Genomic DNA, 19430 nt, shown 5'->3' with positions numbered 1-19430 from the left:
CATCTTTTAAACTAAAACTACACAATGTACAGAATCTCAGATTATTATCATTCATCATTCTCCTTTCAATTAAATTTTTAGTTTATGCTATTTTCTCTCCTCCTAAAAAATTATCCTTAATGACTGTGAGATGTCTTATATCCTATCCCTTACCTGCCCATTTCTAAACTGTACAGGAAGATTTAAATAGTATAAGCTGTTTAAAACAATTCTATAAAATATACCTACCTTTGCTTTGTACACTTCCATTTGCATTACTACACCAGGGATCAAGTCTCAATTAACCACTATCTGACCCTTGTTCACTTTCTTCCCTCCCCTCCTCCTGCCAAAGTTTGCCCTTCCTGCCAAAGTTCAGCACTTCCTAGAAAAGTCTCACAGCCTGTTTGATATTGTACTTCACTTTAGTCACCAAAGGAAGAATTTACAGGTGCTTGGCCCCATCTATAAGACCATGACCGAAATCTGACCTCCTGTTACAATACGTGAACTCCTGCCCTACTGATAAGGCTGGCAGATATAAGTAGGATTTTTCAAATAATCCTTTGGGAATTTATAAGCAGCACAGCCATAAAAGGGGGGTGAATGGAAGGTCGGTTTCACTAAAAATAATAAATATTGCCATGTTTATTCAAAGTGTGCCTTGTTATCCTCCAGGCCAAAAGTTCAGATAAACACTATTGTAAATGACAAATATTAGAACTTTTTGTTACTTCTGTTATGATCCTTCCGTTGGACACCAATAGAACTGTTTTCCCTTGTATGAGCCCCAGCTATGATATTGTGTAACAGTGACTGAGACTACAATACTGGATTCATTTGCAGGTCAAAAGGAGGGTAGTCATATTTCAAAATAAAAAACTTTCATTTAGCATTATATTCTACTAATACTAAGTATTAAGTGCTATAGTATTATAAGTATTATAAGTATAGTATTATAAGCATTAAGACTAAGTATTATAGTCTACGGCAGAAAAAGAATGCCTATTTAGAATACAATGATATAATACAATAAGCACTAACGTAAATATGTACCAGGTTCTATAGTAGTGCAAAGAGAAAGAGCATCCACTGTGCTTAACCTGAAACATCAGGAAAATCTGCTAGAGGACTTGAGTAGCAAACAAATATGAATCTGTAAAATAGAAATGGGAACAGTAATTCAAGCAGAAGGACTAGCATGAAGAAAGGATGAGCTGCGTGAATCAGCATGGTACAGTCACGAGCTGGAAGCATTTCAGTATCAGTAAAGCAAGGTGGGAAGCAGCAGGAGAAACAGCAGACTGGACACGGAAAACCTACTACGCTTTCATACGCTTTCTATACTTCTACATTTTACTCCACAGATGACCAATTATAGCATTTTATACAGACATCATTGATCAGATTTATATGATAGATTATTAAGACTACAGTGAGAAGTGAGTGAGGGGTTATGATAGAAGGAAGGGAGAACAGTTAGGAGACAGTTTTCAGTAATCTTGATGAGAATCTAAACTAGGGTAATCGTTTTAGGAAAGGAGAAGGTGAAGTAAAACTACATTTAAGAGGTAACACTTGCTAGATTTGAGATCTGGATATGTTATTAAAATAGGAAGGGATTAGGTAGTTAACTTAGTTTTAAATTGTAAACTATCAACAAAGTCAAAAGCTGCTAAAAAGTCCAGTAAGATACAGATTCAGGGTAGTGGTATGAACAGAAGATAAATACACTGGGTTGATGAAAGAATGAAAAGTGAAGAAGTCGAGACAAGCATAGGAATGGAAAAGAATGAAAAAGAGAAGGTTTACTTTCTCCTCACTCCTCATTTCTCTATTCCTAAATCTTTTCTGAAAGCCTAACTCTTGAAAGTCCCTTGGACTGCAAGGAGATCAAAGCAGTCAATCCTAAAAGAAATTGACCCAAAATATTCATTAGAAGGACTGATGCTGAAGCCGAAACTCAAAAATTTTGTCCACCTCATGTGAAGAGCCAACTCCCTGGAAAAGACCTTCATGCTCAGCAAGATTGAAGGCAGGAGGAAAAAGGGGCAACAGAGGATGAGATGGTTGAATAGTATCACTGACTCAATGGACATGAGTTTGAGCAAACTCTGGGAGACAGTGAAAGACAGGGAAGCCTGGCACGCTGCAGTTCATGGGGTTAAAAAGAGTCAGACATGAGTTAGAGACTAAATAACAACAAGAAAAATGCTAATATGAACTACATAAGGAAATAAGAAAATATTTATGTTACAAATATTAAGTAATCTATTTTTAAATATCATTGTCATTAACATTATGAGGAACTAGCTTTTATCACACAATAATATAAATTAGTGGCTTGAGAATAAGGAAACAAATATAGAAAAGTGACAAATTATGGCCCCCAAAAACCTGTAAAAAGATTCATCCCTAGAAGTTATACATGATTTCGCTCTTGCTTTAGCAAATGAGATATCTGAGTTCTTATTTAAAGTCCCTGTAGGTCCAGTACAGCAACATCTAAAAACTAAACATGTATTCCAAAAAAAATACAGCTGACTTCTTACCACCCTAGTTTGAGGGTTGTACCTTTTCAAAACTTGTAAGAAACATTATAAATGGGGAAAGAGGCCTGTTTCTGCCATATAAACAATACATTAAAATTTACAAACACTAACTATTTCAATATTATTGAATGTATTCTGAAATGCGCAGCTTAAGGCCCCCTTTTTTGTTTTCACAATTTAAGACTATATAGACTTTGTATATTTAAGAATGTGTGAATTTTAAATAATTGATAAAGATTGCATGTTGGTGGCAGAAACTACAATCTCTATCAACATGTCTATACTTTGTCATATACTTCGAAAATTACCTATAATATGCCTCATGACTAGCATCAGAGACACATACTTCTTGACATATTAACTACCATTTATTAAATGCCAACTATGCACTAAGCCAGGCAATGTTCATACCATACCATAACTGCACTAAATAGGTAATGACTGGGCTTCTCTGGTGTCTGAGATGGTAAAGAATCTCCCTGCAATGCAGAGGACCTGGGTTCAATCCTTGGGTTGGGAAGATTCCCTGGAGAAGTGAATGGCTACCAACATCAATATTCTTGCCCAGAGAATTCCATGAACAGAGGAGCCTGACAGGCTATAGTCCATGGGGTCCCAAAGAGTAAGACGCAACTGAGCATTATTATCACATTTTATATATGAGAAAGTTGAGGTCTGGGTGACTTGCTTAACACCACTACTATGCAAATAAATTACTTCAGTACTCTTATGAATCACTACTAGATTTCTCACTTGAGGAACTAGCATACACACAGTGATAAGATATAGTGCTGTCATATTATAGTCATTCAAATGTTGTAACTTATTTCCTGACAGATTATAATTTTGTAAAAGCATAAGTCCTTGATTGAGCCACCAGGGAAGCCCTATCCATCTTCAGGTACCACTTATTTATCTATTCATTCAACTAATATTTATCGAGTACCTACACCAAGAACTCTTGTTGGTACTGAGGATATAACATTAAATTAAATAAACTACCCATTTTCATATACTTTATGAGGAAATATTCACTTGATTTTACAATTGTGAGGCTTATAATAAAACTTAAAATTTTATATAAGCAAATATGGTTCTTTAGCCACATATACTACTGAAGAGCGTAAACAAAATCATAAAATCACTCAGTCACGTCTGACTCTTTGTGACCCTGTATACTATAGCCCAGCAGACTTCTCTGTCCATGGAATTTTCTGGATAAGGATACTGGAGTGGGTCATAGAAGTAAGATAAAATGGGAAAAAGGAGGAGGAAGTATGTGGCAAATGAAAAATGCATATTTTTCATGAATGAATGTTATTTCTATTCAACTTTCAATAAATAGATAACTTTTATGTTATATAAATCATTTCATAAGACAGAAAAAAGGGAAGGATGTTCAACAATTCTAATGAGGTTAAAATAACACTGACTTACAAACCACAAAGGAAAATACAAAAAAAAAGAAGAGTAAGAACAATACTAGGCCTGTGTTACGCATAGCCATACACATAAATACAAAAAAGATTAAAAATAAAATAGACAAAAAGAAGTAAAATTCCACAGGGAGTTAAAGAAAGGCAGTGATTTACATCCTTAACAAGTTGGATTTATATAAGAATAAAAGAATTAATATCAGAAGTATCTACCAATGAAAGCCATCACCTTCATGAATTAAAGAATAAAAACCACAGCATTTTATCAATATATTTGGAAAACTAATTCAATAAAATTCAATACTCATTTATGTTTTTATAAAAAATTATAAGTCTAGGAATAACTAGATAAAGAATATTTACCAAAATCCTATTGTAAACATCAGTTAATGAAGAAACTTCAGATACTCTCTCTTTGAATTTAGAAATTAGAGAAGGATGTCCACTATCACTTTACTGAACAGCAAAGTAATGATGATCCTGGTCAATACAACATCACAATAGAAAGAACAGAGATAAATGGTTACGAAGAAAAGAAACAAAGTAAATATCTGCATATACTATGATTAACCACACAGAAAACTTATCATAAACCAAAAAAAAAACTATAATAACTAACAAAAGAATTGAGCAGGTTGCCAGGTGTAGGTCAACTTATAAAAACCAATAGTGTTTCTCAATATCTACAATAATTTTAGAAATTAAAGCAGAAAATAGCAACAAAAACTAAGTGTTCTGCTAGTAACTAAACAAAAAGTGCCCAAGACTATTAACAGAGAAGAAGAAAGCTTAATTAAAAAACTTTAAAGTAGACCTTATTCTTCCACAAATGGGATGACTTAATGTTATAAAGTGATGACTTCTTCCTAAAACTTATCTATAAATTCAACTGATTCAAATAGAAATTCCAGGACTTATTTCATATAAATGCAAACTGATCATAAAATATATATGGAAAAATAAAGATCTATAAATAGTGAAAGCAATTTAAAAAAGGAAAAATGAAAAGGGACTTCTTTTACTATATATGTAGGTATATTACAAAATCAAATATAACAAATTAGAGAGCTGAGACACAAACAGATTCATACAAACATGAATATTTAGTGGATGCCAGAAGTCCTACCAGGAATTACTCAGTAAGGTACAGATTATGCAATAGATGGGATTAGTAAAACTGAATTTATCACACAGAAAAAAAGTTAAGTTGGACCCCTACCTCATACAATATACAACAGTGAAAACAAGATGAATCAAAATTACAATGTGAATGGTAAAATGTTAAAGGTAATGGAAAAGGAACGCTCTATGACCTGGAAGAGAGAGGGATTTTTCAAGTAACTTCAAATAATAATAATTTCAAATAACAGTTTTATAATAATAATTTATAATTATTAATCAAATAATAACTATCAATCAAATAATTATTATTAATCAAATAATAATAATTTCTAATAATAATAATAATTTCAAAACTCAAAAAGTACAGATTATAAGGTTACTACTGGTTGACTTAATTATATTAAAATCAAAGATTTATATTTCATAAAAGATAACACAAACATAGTTTAGAATCTGGTGGTGAACTGGAAAAAGGATATTTGCAATATCCTAAACTGTTAGTATCTACAATATTGGGAGAATGCCTGAAATGTCTCTTTCCAGCAAACAGAAAAGACAAAAACAAGATATCCGATAAAAAATTGAGCAAAGTCTAAAAGTAGGCAGTTCAGAGAAGAAAAATCTTAAAGGATTAGTAAGTTCAAAGAGGGAAGTATAATGTTACCAGTAATCAGAGAAATGCAAATTAAAATGATATCAATATCCATCAGGTTATCAGAAATTAGAAATTGGTAAAATTAAATATTATACATATACCTTACAACCAAGAATTTCATACTTAAAGTATAGAAACTTACAAGTCCATAAGAGGGTATTTATTTGTTGCAACAGAATATATTAGGCAATTTAAGAGTTAATTGAAGGGAATGGCAATCCATTCCGGCATTCTTGCCTGAAGAATCCCATGGACAGAGAAGGCTGGTGGGCCACAGTCCGTAGGGTCACAAAGAGTCAGACACAACTGAGTGACTAACACACACTAAAGTAATAGATAATTAAAACACAGCAAATACAAATGGGGTCAATTAACTATCACATGTAAGCAGGAGGCAATGAACTAAATGTACAAACTATAATGAGGAACAGATATTAAAAATAGTACTAAACAAAAGATATAAGAAATAGAACTAGGTCCATAAGACAATACCATTTGAATAAGTTAAAATCAAATACAAAGTTACTATATACTTTTCAAAAACAAAAACATAACCATGATCGTATGTTAAACATATCAGAGTTAGTATAATTGGGGATGAGAGACAAGTGGAGTTATGGACAGGGGATGAATGGAAAAACCATGTTAAAATGCAATACAACAGGGGACCTTATGTGAAATGACAAAAAAAGCATGTGACAAACTAAAACGTATATAATTCTCCTGGTGGCTCAGATGGTAAAGCATATGACTGCAATGAGGGAGACCTGGGTTCGATCCCTGGGTTATGAAGATGCCCTGGAGAAGGGAATAGCTATCAACTCCAGTATTCTTGCCTGCAGAATTCCATGGACGAAGGAGCCTGGCAGGCTACAGTCCACGTGGTCCCAAAGAGTCAGACAAAACTGAGTGACTTTCACACACATGATATTAAAAAGAAGCAGTCAATTTATTTTAGATGCTTTGATACAATTTTATCTATATCTTGCTTCAGTCATGTCCGACTCTTTGTGACCCAATGGACTATACAGTCTATGGAATTCCCCAGGCCAGAATACTGGAATGGGTAGCCGTTCCCTTCTTCAGGGAATCTTCCCAACCCAGGGATCAAACCCAGGTCTCTGGCATTGCAGGCGGATTCTTTACCAGCTGAGCCACCAGGGAAGTCCCATTTTTATACAAAAGAATGATGAACAGAGAAAACGAATAGAGAGTGAGAAAACAGGGAGAGGGGAAGAGGGAAGCAGACAGCAACAAGTGAGAGGAGGAAGAAGAGGGGAAGAAGCTATCAGTTCTTTTCTCAAGCTACTGGAGGTTACCAGAAACACTTCAGGCTATTAAGTCCACCCAAACTATCTGGACTAATGATACTATGGTAAATATATAAGGAAAGAATATGGATAACACACTAGGCAATAAGACATATTCAAATAGGCTGAAAACCTGATAGAAGATGCACTGAATTTTGCTATAAAATGTATTGATAATGGACTTTTCTCATCAACTTGTCTTTGATGATACTTTAATTTTTTTACTGATTGTATGTATCTGTGTGTCTGCATGTAGGTATACTACCAACAAGGATAAAGAGCCTTTCTTAGAATGACATTGATATCCACAGTATTTCTGCTCCGAGAGGTTCCTCTTTCCATATGTGTTACATGACAAAGGAGTAATTACCATCAGGAATAAAAAAAAATCATATTTTAATATTTAAAGATAGGTTATTATTATATGAATATCACATTTTTAAATTAACAGCAGAAATTCAAACGTGTGTCACTATTTTTAGCTATAATCTAATAATCTGTTGAAGACTGACAGAAATTAATGTCACTAGCTACCACATATGACATGGCAAAGGTAAATAAAAGATTCAAGAAGAAATGAAAAGATTATTTTTTAATAACTGATACTCCTTTAAAAAAGGAGAAGGGAGCAGCAGAGGATGAGATGGTTAAACAGAATCACTGATTCAACAGACATGAATTTGAGCAAACTCTGGGGGATAGTGGAGGACAGAGGAGCCTGGTATGCTACAGTCCATGGGGTCTCAAGAGTCAGACACGACTTAGTGACTGAACAACAATAACAATTCCTTAATAATAGTTTCTTATTCCTTTAATAATAAGCAGAAAAACTATAAAATATGAGAAAGCAGAGATCTGAATTCAATATAGAGTTTTATTAGGCAAAGCCAAAGACTCACCAAGACAGAATATATGTGTAGACATCGATAAACGGGAGAGAAATCAACCAAATCTTGGGCCCCAGGTACCTGCAAAACAACCAAAATTGTCACAAAATACTCAAACAAAGCTATTAAGAGCAACAGCACTCATTTTTAATACTAAAGTGTTAAAACAAAGTATGCTTCAAGAAACCTAGCTTTAGCATTTCAGTCATAGATTAAAAAACAGTGAGGCTATCAGCAAGGCTGGGACACAGAACTGAAGAACAGATAACAGAGAAGAGTAACAGGTGTCTCTGGTCTTGCATATGCTTTTAGAGATACATTTGGAGGCTGCAGAAAAAAAGCAGGAAAGGGCATTAGAATCTGTGAATATTTAAGTCAGCATGCAGTCAAATACATAAATACTCCAAGAAGAGAGGGGAGATGATATTTTTAAAAATAAATCAAACCTAGAGTATCAACAAATTATAGTATGAAAAATGCATACAGATTAATCCTAGACATCAAAAAAGGAAAGTAAAACAAAAAACTTCAGGTAAGAACTGCATTATAGTCACAGTGCTAAAACTGATTCATTACAATCATGATGATGAATAAGTCACAATTTACTTTGACCTCAATTTCCTCATCTGAAAAAAGAAAATATTAGTTGACCTAAATAAATTTAATAAGAATAAAAGGAAACACTGAAAAGCAAGTATTAAGCAAAAGAGAACAAAAAAGAAAAGACAAAATTACATGAAGAAATACAGCAGTCAAAATAAAGACTAAAATATAACTAAAGACTAAAGAAAGACAAAGACTAAAGTTATTTTTTTTCATTTATTTTTATTAGTTGGAAGCTAATTACTTTAAAATATTGTAGTGGTTTTTGCCATACATTGACATGAATCAGCCATGGATTTACATGCGTTAAGACTCAAGTTTTTAGTACAACACTAGTAACTGTATGATTCATCTGAATACGAGTAGCAGGCACATCTAAATTGGTTTGGGCTGATTCACGATTATAAGGTCAGTTTCCTTTACTTCATGAAAGTAAACCTCATATCTTCTTTGGGCAAACTGCTTCTTCATCAAGATGCTTTTTCTAATGAAACTTATTCATTCTGCAATTCAATAGTACAATATCCATTTTCTTTTCCCTTCAAAACCATCACATGTCTCTATATATTGGTTCAAATTTATTGGCTATTCTGTTTATTTGCTTTGCATGCATGAGATCAGAAATTAAATCTGTTTGGGAATCTCACTCAATATAGTATATATCTATAAGCACTCCACACAAACTTTTTTGTGACTCCAAAGACTGATAAGTGCTCAAGATCCTACACCATGGCCAAAGCATAGTTTTACTTAAAAAAAAAAAAATCTAGAAGAGTTAGTGAGCACTGCCAAATTACTAAGAAAAACATTTAATGGCACCATGTAGGTAAAGAAAAGTATGACTAAAAAGCATGTAAAAATTCTAACTTTAAGAATACAAATGGACATTCATTTTCATCTTAACACAAGGGGCAATAGGTGATCATTACAGACACTCTTCTGTGAAATGACTACAACATTAAAGCCCCTTGTTACAGTCACTCCTCTTTGATTTCAAGGAAATTTATTTTATTTTTCCAGAAAATCAGAGCTTACCAGTGAAAACAGTAGCTAAGTGAAAAACAATTTCAAACGAAGAAACAGAGAAAATTCCCATAAAATTATATTTACAATAGTATTCAAATTACCTAAAAATTACATGTGTACATGAAAAAGACAAGAAAAGAAATGCATAAAAAGAATTACTTTGATCCATATGGAAAATTAAACTTTTTCCTTTTATTTAGAATTAATGATTATAAAGTTATTTTTAGAAATATATCCTTTAAAAATATTAAGAATAATTTTAAACAACAAATTTCATCACAACTTTGTTTCTATGTTCTTCATAGAGTTTATTTTGGTTTGCTTTGAACTCAAAGCCATAGTTTCATTCAAAAGGAACCTGCTTCTAGCCATTGCTCAGAGTCTTAGCCCTTTCACATGTCAGACCAATCCTTAAAGAATGAACATCCCACCTTAGAGGACAATTTCCCTAGAAATCTGTGACAAATAACCTAATGGGGCCCTTTACTAATGGCATGAGAAGACTGGTTTTTCTGGACCAACTCAAAAATAGACATAATTAGAGAAGAGACAAAGGCCTTTCCTGTCATCTCCAAGGAAACACTGAAAAGCAAGTATTAAGCAAAACAAAATATTTCCTCCAAATATTTACAACCAAATCTATTCTCTGTAAGGCTGTCTTGACATCATCATATTCAGCTTCTAACTGTTTTAAGTACTCTGACGTAGAGGACAATGCTATTTTTGAGCCTCTGAAATCATAATCCAGTTAAGTCCTCCTAAGGACATGCTTTCCTGCCTTGAAGGTGGTACACAGAAATCAAGATAAAAAGGAGCAGAGTGGAGCTTAAGTTCACAAACTTTACTTCCACCCTCCAAATAGTCTACTATTTAGAAATCATTTTTCCTCCACGCTCCCTTCTGTGAGGAACACTAGGAACACTGTGAGGAAACCAGAAGAGTGCTGTGAGAAGAAAGGTATGTAAAGCATGCACTGACTCATGTTGCTTTGAGCTAAATGTGTTTTCTCTGCTTCCACTAATGAAAAAGAATCACATCCACAGAAAGGTGAAAGGAGGAGAGCAACATACACTGTACGTGAAGGAATGCTACACGTTTGGAAGGATAAGAAATGAACTTTCAAAAACCTAAATAAATGGGAGTGAGTACCAGAACAAAAGGCAGTGTTTCCTGACTCAAATAAACAGTCTGCTTCAAGGCCCAAGTTTTGCTCCCGTTTAAAATGCTAAATCTCTGTCAGAGCTGTCTTCATTCTTCTTCTCCTCAGTGGTCCCTTCCTCCCAAGTTGCAAAGAATGATTCAAGCAGGTTTAGGTTTCAGCTGGGACAGAGGGAGGGGTCCAAGGACACTTTCCTAAGCTAACAATGACTGCCTTTAATGGTTTCTGTCTCCTAACAAAAGCCATGACTCCGTCTTTATCAGCTTCATCTAATTTTTCCTTTCCAAAGTAAACAACACAGCCCTTGCATTTTACACATGTCCAAGTTTGACAAATCATTATCGACTACGACTATAACTGATAAGAGATAACTTTGTGGTAGGACGCTGTCATTTCCTTTCATAAGGGCTTTCTTTCTGAGATATAGAAACATGATTAAAATAGTTAAACATTTCCTCTGCATGGCAGTCAGGAACTCAAGACATTAAGATACTGCAGTCTGTATTTTTCTAGTTCAAACAGATCTATCTTCATACCAACAGTAGTCACAAACAATACACTTAAGATTATCCCACTTTTTTAACTAGTTGTTTTCCTTAAGAATTCACATGAAATAATTTCATCACCAAGGACAGCAGCTGCCTAATTCCCTATACAGTTTCCGAAGAGAATCCCTTCAAACCTCTTCATTGTCAGGGAGGAGCATATAGTACGTAAAATTTTAGATAATGTAACTGAGAAATCCAGGCTTCCCAGGTGGTGCTAGTGGTAAAGGACCCACCTGCCAATGAAAGAGGCATAAAAGACATGGGTTCAATCCCTGGGTCAGGAAGATCCCCTGGAGGAGGGCACGGTAATCCACTCCAGTATTCTTGCCTAGAGAATCCCATGGACAGAGGAGCCTGGTGGGCTACAGTCCATGGGATCACAAGGAGTCAGACACGCCTGAAATGACTTTACACACACACACAAGCAAGAAACCTATGCCCGAGAGCACATTATTTGTTGTTCAGTCACTCAGTCATGTCCGACGCTTTGCAACCCCATGGATTGCGGCACACCAGGTTTCCCTGTCCACCATCTCCCGGACCTTGCTCAAACTCATGTTCATTCAGTGTGTGATGACATCCAACCATCTCATCCTCTGTCGTCCCTTTCTCCTCCTGCCTTCAATCTTTCCCAGCAACAAAGTCTTTCATGAGTCAGCTCTTCGCATCAGATGGCCTAAGTATTGGAGCTTCAGCTTCAGCATCAGTCCTTCCCTGAATATTCAGGACTGATTTTCTTTAGGATTGACTGGTTTGATCTCCTTGAAGCCCTAGGGACTCTCAGGAGTCTTCTCCAACACCACAGTTTAAAAGCATCAATTCTTCACACTCAGCCTTCTTTATGGTTCAACTCTCACATCCATACATGACTACTGGAAAAGCCATAGCTTTGACTTGACAGACCTTTAATTGGCAATGTAATGGCTCTACTTTTTAATGAGCTTTCTAGGTTTGTCATAGCTTTTCTTTCAAGGAGCAAGCATCATTTAATTTCATGGCTGCAGTACCATCTGCAGTGATTTTGGAGCCCAAGAAAATAAAGTCTGTTACTGTTTCCATTGTTTCTCCATCTATCTGTCATGAAGTGAAAGGACCAGATGCCATGATCTTCATTTACTGAATGTTGAAAAAATGTTGAAAAACCAGCTTTTTCACTCTCCTCTTTCACTTTCATCATGAGGTTCTTTAGTTCCTCTTCACTTTCTGCTATAAGGGTGGTGTTATCTGCATATCTGAAGTTACTGATATTTCTCCCGTCAATCTTGATTTCAGCTTTCCTTCATCCAGCCCAGCATTTCACACGATGTACTCTGCATATAAATTAAATAAGCAGGGTGACAATACACAGCCTTGATGTATTTCTTTCCCAATTTTGAACCAGTCCATTGTTCCACGTCTGGTTCTAACTGTTGCTTCTTGACCTGCATACAGGTTTCTCAGGAGGCAGGCAAGGTGGCAGGTAAGCAGAACACAATATAAAATTATATAAATTAAGAGAGTGCTAGTGCTAAGTTGCTTCAATCATATCCAACTCTATGCAATCCTATGGACCACAGCCCTCCAGGCTCTTCTGTCCATGGTATTCTGCAGGCAAGAATCCTGGAGTGGGTTGCCATTCCCTTCTCCAGGGGATCTTACCAACCCAGGGATCAAGCCTACATCTCTAAATTCTCCTACATTGGCAGGCGGGTTCTTTACCACTAGCATCACTTGGGAAGCCCATGAAATTAAGAAAACTTGGATATATTTTAAATTAACAGATAATAATAAGCTGTTAAAATAATCTATGGATGACTGGCCTACAACATCCACAGAGAGATATCATCGAGGCAATAACTACATTCAACAATTATACATTCACATACCCACCAGAGATCATATGCCATTAGATACCAATATATAAGGTTAGTTTGACTGTTTCAATCTTATATACCTATGATAAAAATTAACAGCTTTAGTCAAAGCAATTATTCCTAATTATTGTGTACAGACTATTTGTTGTTAAATACCAGTATATCCATCAATACACTAGCTGTCACATGATGCCACTACATAGATGGCAAAAAGAGTCTGGAGACAGAGGATATTGCACAATAAAAAAAGCTAATTTATAAATAGGATTAATGAAAAGCACCTAGAAAAAAATAGTCTATGAACCTCTGTACACAACATACATTAGATAAGCTATAAAGATTCAGGGGAGAAATGGGAATATTAGATATCAAGAAGAAAAGAAAGAGTATTTCTCATTATGGAAATTCTTGTAAAACATCAGAATCTGATTTTATGATATGTTTTTCTTCTTTCTAGTATATCTTAGTTCAAGTCAAAGGAAATCTCTGGAAATGGAAAGGTTAGTGGATAAGTTAGTCTCATAAATGATAAGGAAAATGATTTAGTTTTTTAAAGGAGATTTTTATTTTAAAATAATGACACTCAAGCTTTATCAGATATATTCATTTAATATTTTTATAACACAACCTTCCCCCTCAAAAAAAACCAAAAACAAAAACAAAAAAAAAGGAGTTAGAACTTAGTTCTCTCCACAATTTTAAAGGCTCACTAAGTGAACGGAGGTGGGGGAAAGAGTATCTGTAAGTAACAGTCTGATAAATCTACCTGCTTCCCCTCTGGGTCAGCCCAGGAGATACACACACACATATACACACACTCCATTTATTTTTCTCTCATGAACTCTTTCAAAGCAGGTGGATCTTCCAAAAAGAGTATGGCAGAAGTTTGTAAACAATTTAGATATGCTTCTCACTAATTATTTGGGTCATTCTTGATCTTGAAAATAATTTTTTTCCTCTCTTTTTCTTCTTAATTTTTATATTTTTATTGGAAAACATACATGTTACAAAATTCACATTTTAGCCATTTAAAAATGTACAGTTCAATGTCATTGATTACCACTTAAAATAAAACAGAATTTTGGTACTTTGGTTTCTTGGTATTGATAAATGAATGTAGGGACTTGGTACCTATTTCTGAAAATTACTTGGATCTCAAGTAATTAAAATGTACCAGGTATTTTTCTCAAGAGAGAAAACAACAAATGATTAACTAAAGGGGCACTGCCTTTGAATTCAGAAGATCAATTGTGACTGCCTATATTATGTCCAGAAGCCAAGTATCTGGCAAACATTTTTTACCAGTGTGCATTTCTGAACTACTTGACTTACAAATTTCAGAGGGAAAAAGGGTAGAATTCATTTGGACATAAGCTCTAATAGAGCTGGATTAACACCACAGACATACCAACAAACTAGAAGATAGGATTCCAAGTGACTAGAGTGAGTAAAAGTATAAAAAACTTTCTACGCCTTTGAACACACAAGAATACCCTGACCAAAGCCCAACCCTAAAAGTACAGTATTTTTCTATTGAGCATCTCACAAATTATTCAACTTCTTCCTACAAAATCCCTAAGTAGATTACCACTTAATTTATTCAAGTGTTTGCACTAAACAGAAGAAAGTCGGGAAAGATAACAGCATTCCTCCTTATTGAGGCATTACAAAAAACCTTGCAACCAAATCAAATGAGAGTCCTTTAAGAATTCTCTGCTTGAACCATAACACTTAGGAAATAAAAATTCAACTGATCTTTATTTAACAATGGTCTACTGTATGCTAGGATTTCCCTCATAACTCAGTCGGTAAAGAATCTGCCTGCAGTGTAGGAGACCCGGGTTCGATTCCTGGATTGGGAAGATCCCCTGGAGAAGGAAAGGGCAACCCACTCCAGTATTCTTGCCTGGAGAATCCCATGGACAGAGGAGCCTGGCGGGCTACAGTCAATGGGGTCGCAAGAGTTGGATGCGACTTAGTGACTGAAGAGAGAGAGAGACTGTATGCTAAGAAACTCTAAACTATCAGGCAAAAAGGAAATTTAGCACGAATGTGGTATTAAATATAAAAGTTCTAAGAGGAGGGAAAGTTAAGCTGATCAAAAGTAGACAGAAGAAAATTTTATGATAGGTAAAGAACTAATATCCCTAATACGTAAGCAAATCATAAAAATTGAAGGGAAAAGAAAACAAAATCAGAAAAAAATGGGTAAAAAAAACAAACAGATAGCTTATTGGGGAAAAAATACAAATGCCTCTCAAACTTCTCAGATACCACATTTCACCCACAGTAATAGGAATGCATTTTAAAACTATACAGAGATACTATTTTTCATTTATGGAACTGGCAAAAAATCAAAAACTCAACAAAATTCTCCCTGAAAGAAGCTGTAAGAAAATAAGCATCTCATACATGGCTAGCAGTGGGAAGGTGTAGAAAATGGTTCAACCTCTAAGGAGCAGAATTTCACATTATTCAACAAGACTACACATGCATTTATCCCTTGAATCAGCAATCTAGAAATCTACCCTGAAGAAACATCTCCAAATATATATATAAAACAATTCTCAGGTTTTGGGGTTTACTATAAAACTTTTTTTTTTATGTTTTAAGGTATTTTGCATACAGGAAAATTCATCCTTTCTAGTGACAAATTTCTAGAACAACTTTACGTTCTAAAAAAATCCATCTAGTCCTATAATCACTGTCACAATCTAGATTTTAAAAGAAGGTTCCACCACCCCCAAAATTTCCCTCATGCCCCTCTGTAGTCAAATTATTCCATAATGTTCAGCCCTTACCAAACACTGATCCATTTCCTGTCCCTAGAGTTTTGCCTTTTCAAGAATGTCATATGAAGAGACTCATACCGTATGTAACTTTTGAATCTGGCTTCTTTCATTCAGCATAATGCATTTGAGATTCATTTTTTGTTGTTTTATATATCTATAGTTTACTTCTTTTTACTTCAAAGTGACACTCTAATTATGGATATACCATGGTTCATTTATCTCTTCACTCACTGAAGGACACTTGGGTTGCTTCTATTTTCTGCAATGTATGAATAAAGTTGCTATAAAAATTCAGGTAGATGTTACTGTGTAAACATAATGGGTAAATTCCTAGGAGTGAGATGCTGGGTTATATGATAAGTATATGTTCAACTTTATAAATTCACTAACAGACTCTTTTCCAAACTGACTGAACCATTTTGCATTTTCACAGCAAATGCACAGCTGTTCTGCACCCTGCCAGTACCTGGTATTGTTAGTATTTTGTTGAGCTAATTAAAATAGCTCTATTACAGAAACACTAGACTTTTACAGGAAAAGATTGGAAATCATTAAATTCCTACATACAGAAGATTAGCTGAATAAACTATGGTACATTCAAAAATGGAATACAATTTAGTAGTAAAAATAGAATGAGAATGATTTCCAGGAACTGATATAAAAATTATTATTTTCAGGATATATTTTCAAATGAAAAAACAAAGTACAAAACATATATATGCATTATGCTATTAATGTTATATAAGGTATGAGAAAGAGTATGTACACACGCCACAAACACAGACTCACAATATTGATTACTTACAAAGTGGGGGTAAGATCAGGAGAGAGAGACAAAGAGAAGAGTGGGAATTCAGTGAACATACTGTCTTATATAACTCTGCCTTTTGAATCATGTTCATATTTTATATAGTCAAAAAATTAAATTCATAAGGATAGGGAACCTCCAAAAATTACACAAGAAGAAACAAATGAGTCTAAGAACATATAAATTGGATAACGAGCACACATGAGAAACTAAAATAGCCAAGAAACATCTGAACAAAACACTCTGAACAATATAGCTCCACTGCATTTAAATGAAAAGAACAGCAAAGAAATCTTGAACTTAGTAAGTTTACTGCTTTTAGTGATATATGCATAGAAATTCTGAAACTATTTTGGGCATTATGATTAGGCAAATGACTAAATATTTTAATACTCTGGGAACCAGAATTCTCAGACACACACACATGCAACCGAAGAGGAAGAACTATGATATCAGGTTTAAATTAGAAGCATCAGATTTAACTTACAATTTATAAAAATATCACTGTCAGTGTAGTACATATATTTCTTAATTCTGTCCACAAAAGGAGCATACCCAATGCCTATATCATGGTTTCTAAATAACGTCCTCCAGTAAAATGAACAAAAACTCTTTGACAAAATAGCTAGTGCTGGGACTGGGGCAAAACCTGGAGTGAACCAATCCTGTGCAAGAAAACAAATGAAATGCTCAGAATTGACAAAGACACATCAGAGGACAATGGATGAGACTCCCACTAGCCAAATTTGGAACAAATGGAGAATCAAAATGAAAGACAAGAATGGACTATAACCTGCTGTATATTAAAAAAATATATAAGTGCCAACACTGAGACAATTAAAAAAAAAAAAAGGAAAGGAAGAAAAGTAAATTTCTTCTTTTAGAAGAATGCCAACCAATCAATGTGAATCAAATGGTTAAGATAGAAAAATCACTATTTTATAATCACCATAGCAATACATGATTCAGGAAAGAATCATCAATCAATTTTAAAACCAACAGGTGAAAAACAGTGAAGAAATCTGGTAGACACCACCTTAATCAACTGTGTACTTCCTAATATGATGCACTGAAAAGAACATAATACTTCTTTTGTAATATTCTTACCAAAAATGATTAATCTGAAGCTAATCATGGGGGTGTATGTACCTAAACACAAGAACATTAAAGGAGAATAAATATACATAAAAATTAAATGCAACGTGTGATACATGTCTACATGTGATTGCAGGAAAAAAAGTGAAAGAAAAAACTGCTATAAAGGACATTATTGGAACAACTGGGAAAATTTGTATATAAGTTATATATTAAATTCCTGAGTGTGATTATTTTATTGTGATAATGTGGAAGGATGTCATTCTCAGAAAACAAGTCAATATACTGAGAGTTCAAATATGATGGATAAAATATAACACTTTCTTCCAAATGACAAATTTAACAGGGACAGTGGGGAAGAATGAAAAATAAAATTGACTTTCAAAATCAGTTTTCTGAGAGAAAAAGCTCCAAATTTAATAATGGAATAGTAAGTGAAGAGTCTCTGTGTGTGTGTGTGTGTGTGTGTGTGTGTATTCAATATATCACACTGTACATCAATTGTACTTTAATTGACATGTAACATAGTTAATTAAAAATTCTTATAAATAAGTACAGAAGAGGTAAGATTCAACTAGTCCTCATGGAAAAGTAGAATTTGGTATTATAGAGACGGAATGGGGGAAAGTATATTCCCTATTCGGGGTTAATAGCAAGTTAGCACATAGTTAAAGTGGTGGCTGATAAAGCAATGAGGACATAAAGTAGATATTCTAGAAGACCTGAAAAGATAGGTAGACCTTTATAATTAAGGCAAATAATTTCAAGACAAAACTTTTATACTATCAGAAAATGAAAAAAATTTTAACATCCTAAATCAATGTGAGCCATAATAAATTTTTGCCAATGGATAGACGTAAAAGATCAAACACTAGAAATGAGAAAAGCAAAATAGAATACCTTAAGCATGTCACACTGCTTTCATTCAACTTTGTCAACTGTCTTTATTGCCACTTGTTTATAAACATAGGTACTTACTTTTCATTTGACCACATTTATCCTTAACAGACCAGTTTTCATCAAGAACAGAAATGGAAAGCGCAAAGCCAGCAGGGGTCAGTGGATACAGGGAATCAGCAAAGCAGGCCAGCACATTAAAGTGTATTCTCTCAACAGATATACTGGACTACTACTCATTTTTACAATTAACTATATTGTCATTATTTTTTCCCAAACATGTGGTCCTGACAGTATATCTTCCATCCTCCTATTTTTAATACACACTTGTTAAAAGTAATAATATATTTCCCTCAGCACCTGCACAAATAAGATGATAAAGAGTAATATCCAATGTGCAGATACAACAGGGATTGTGGATTAGTGGAAAAACCATATCCTTTGTGCAACCTTGCAGCTCAGTGCTGGAATATTACTACCATGCTTAGAAAGAGACTAGGTTGGAAATACAGATTTTTTGTGTGAATTCAACTAACTTTTAAAAGTTGAAAACTAACTCTAAAACTTTTAAGCACTGTATAAGCCAACAACCATTCTGGAAGCTGTTTCTGGCCTATGGGTTGCCCAAATGCAACCTCTAATCTAAACTATAAACGTATTAATAGCATCCTTTATTACACTTTAACTTACTGAGAAATAACACTCATT

At 34.3% G+C, this 19430-nt stretch overlaps 1 protein-coding gene across 3 annotated transcripts in view; it reads right to left on the bottom strand.

Moving 5' to 3' along the window:
- Nucleotides 1–19430, bottom strand: part of EXOC6B (exocyst complex component 6B) — a 661839-nt gene that overhangs the window by 373241 nt on the left and 269168 nt on the right. For all 3 annotated transcript variants that reach the window (XM_043468197.1, XM_043468199.1, XM_043468198.1), the window contains exon 8: nucleotides 7954–8022. In XM_043468197.1, the coding sequence (XP_043324132.1) occupies nucleotides 7954–8022 (69 nt within the window). The remainder of the gene's footprint in view (nucleotides 1–7953; nucleotides 8023–19430) is intronic.

This window comes from Cervus canadensis, chromosome 5 (assembly GCF_019320065.1).
Source record: "Cervus canadensis isolate Bull #8, Minnesota chromosome 5, ASM1932006v1, whole genome shotgun sequence".
Classification (NCBI taxonomy): domain Eukaryota; kingdom Metazoa; phylum Chordata; class Mammalia; order Artiodactyla; family Cervidae; genus Cervus; species Cervus canadensis.
Note: the sequence above shows the minus strand (reverse complement) of the source record. Positions and strands in the feature narration are given on the sequence as shown.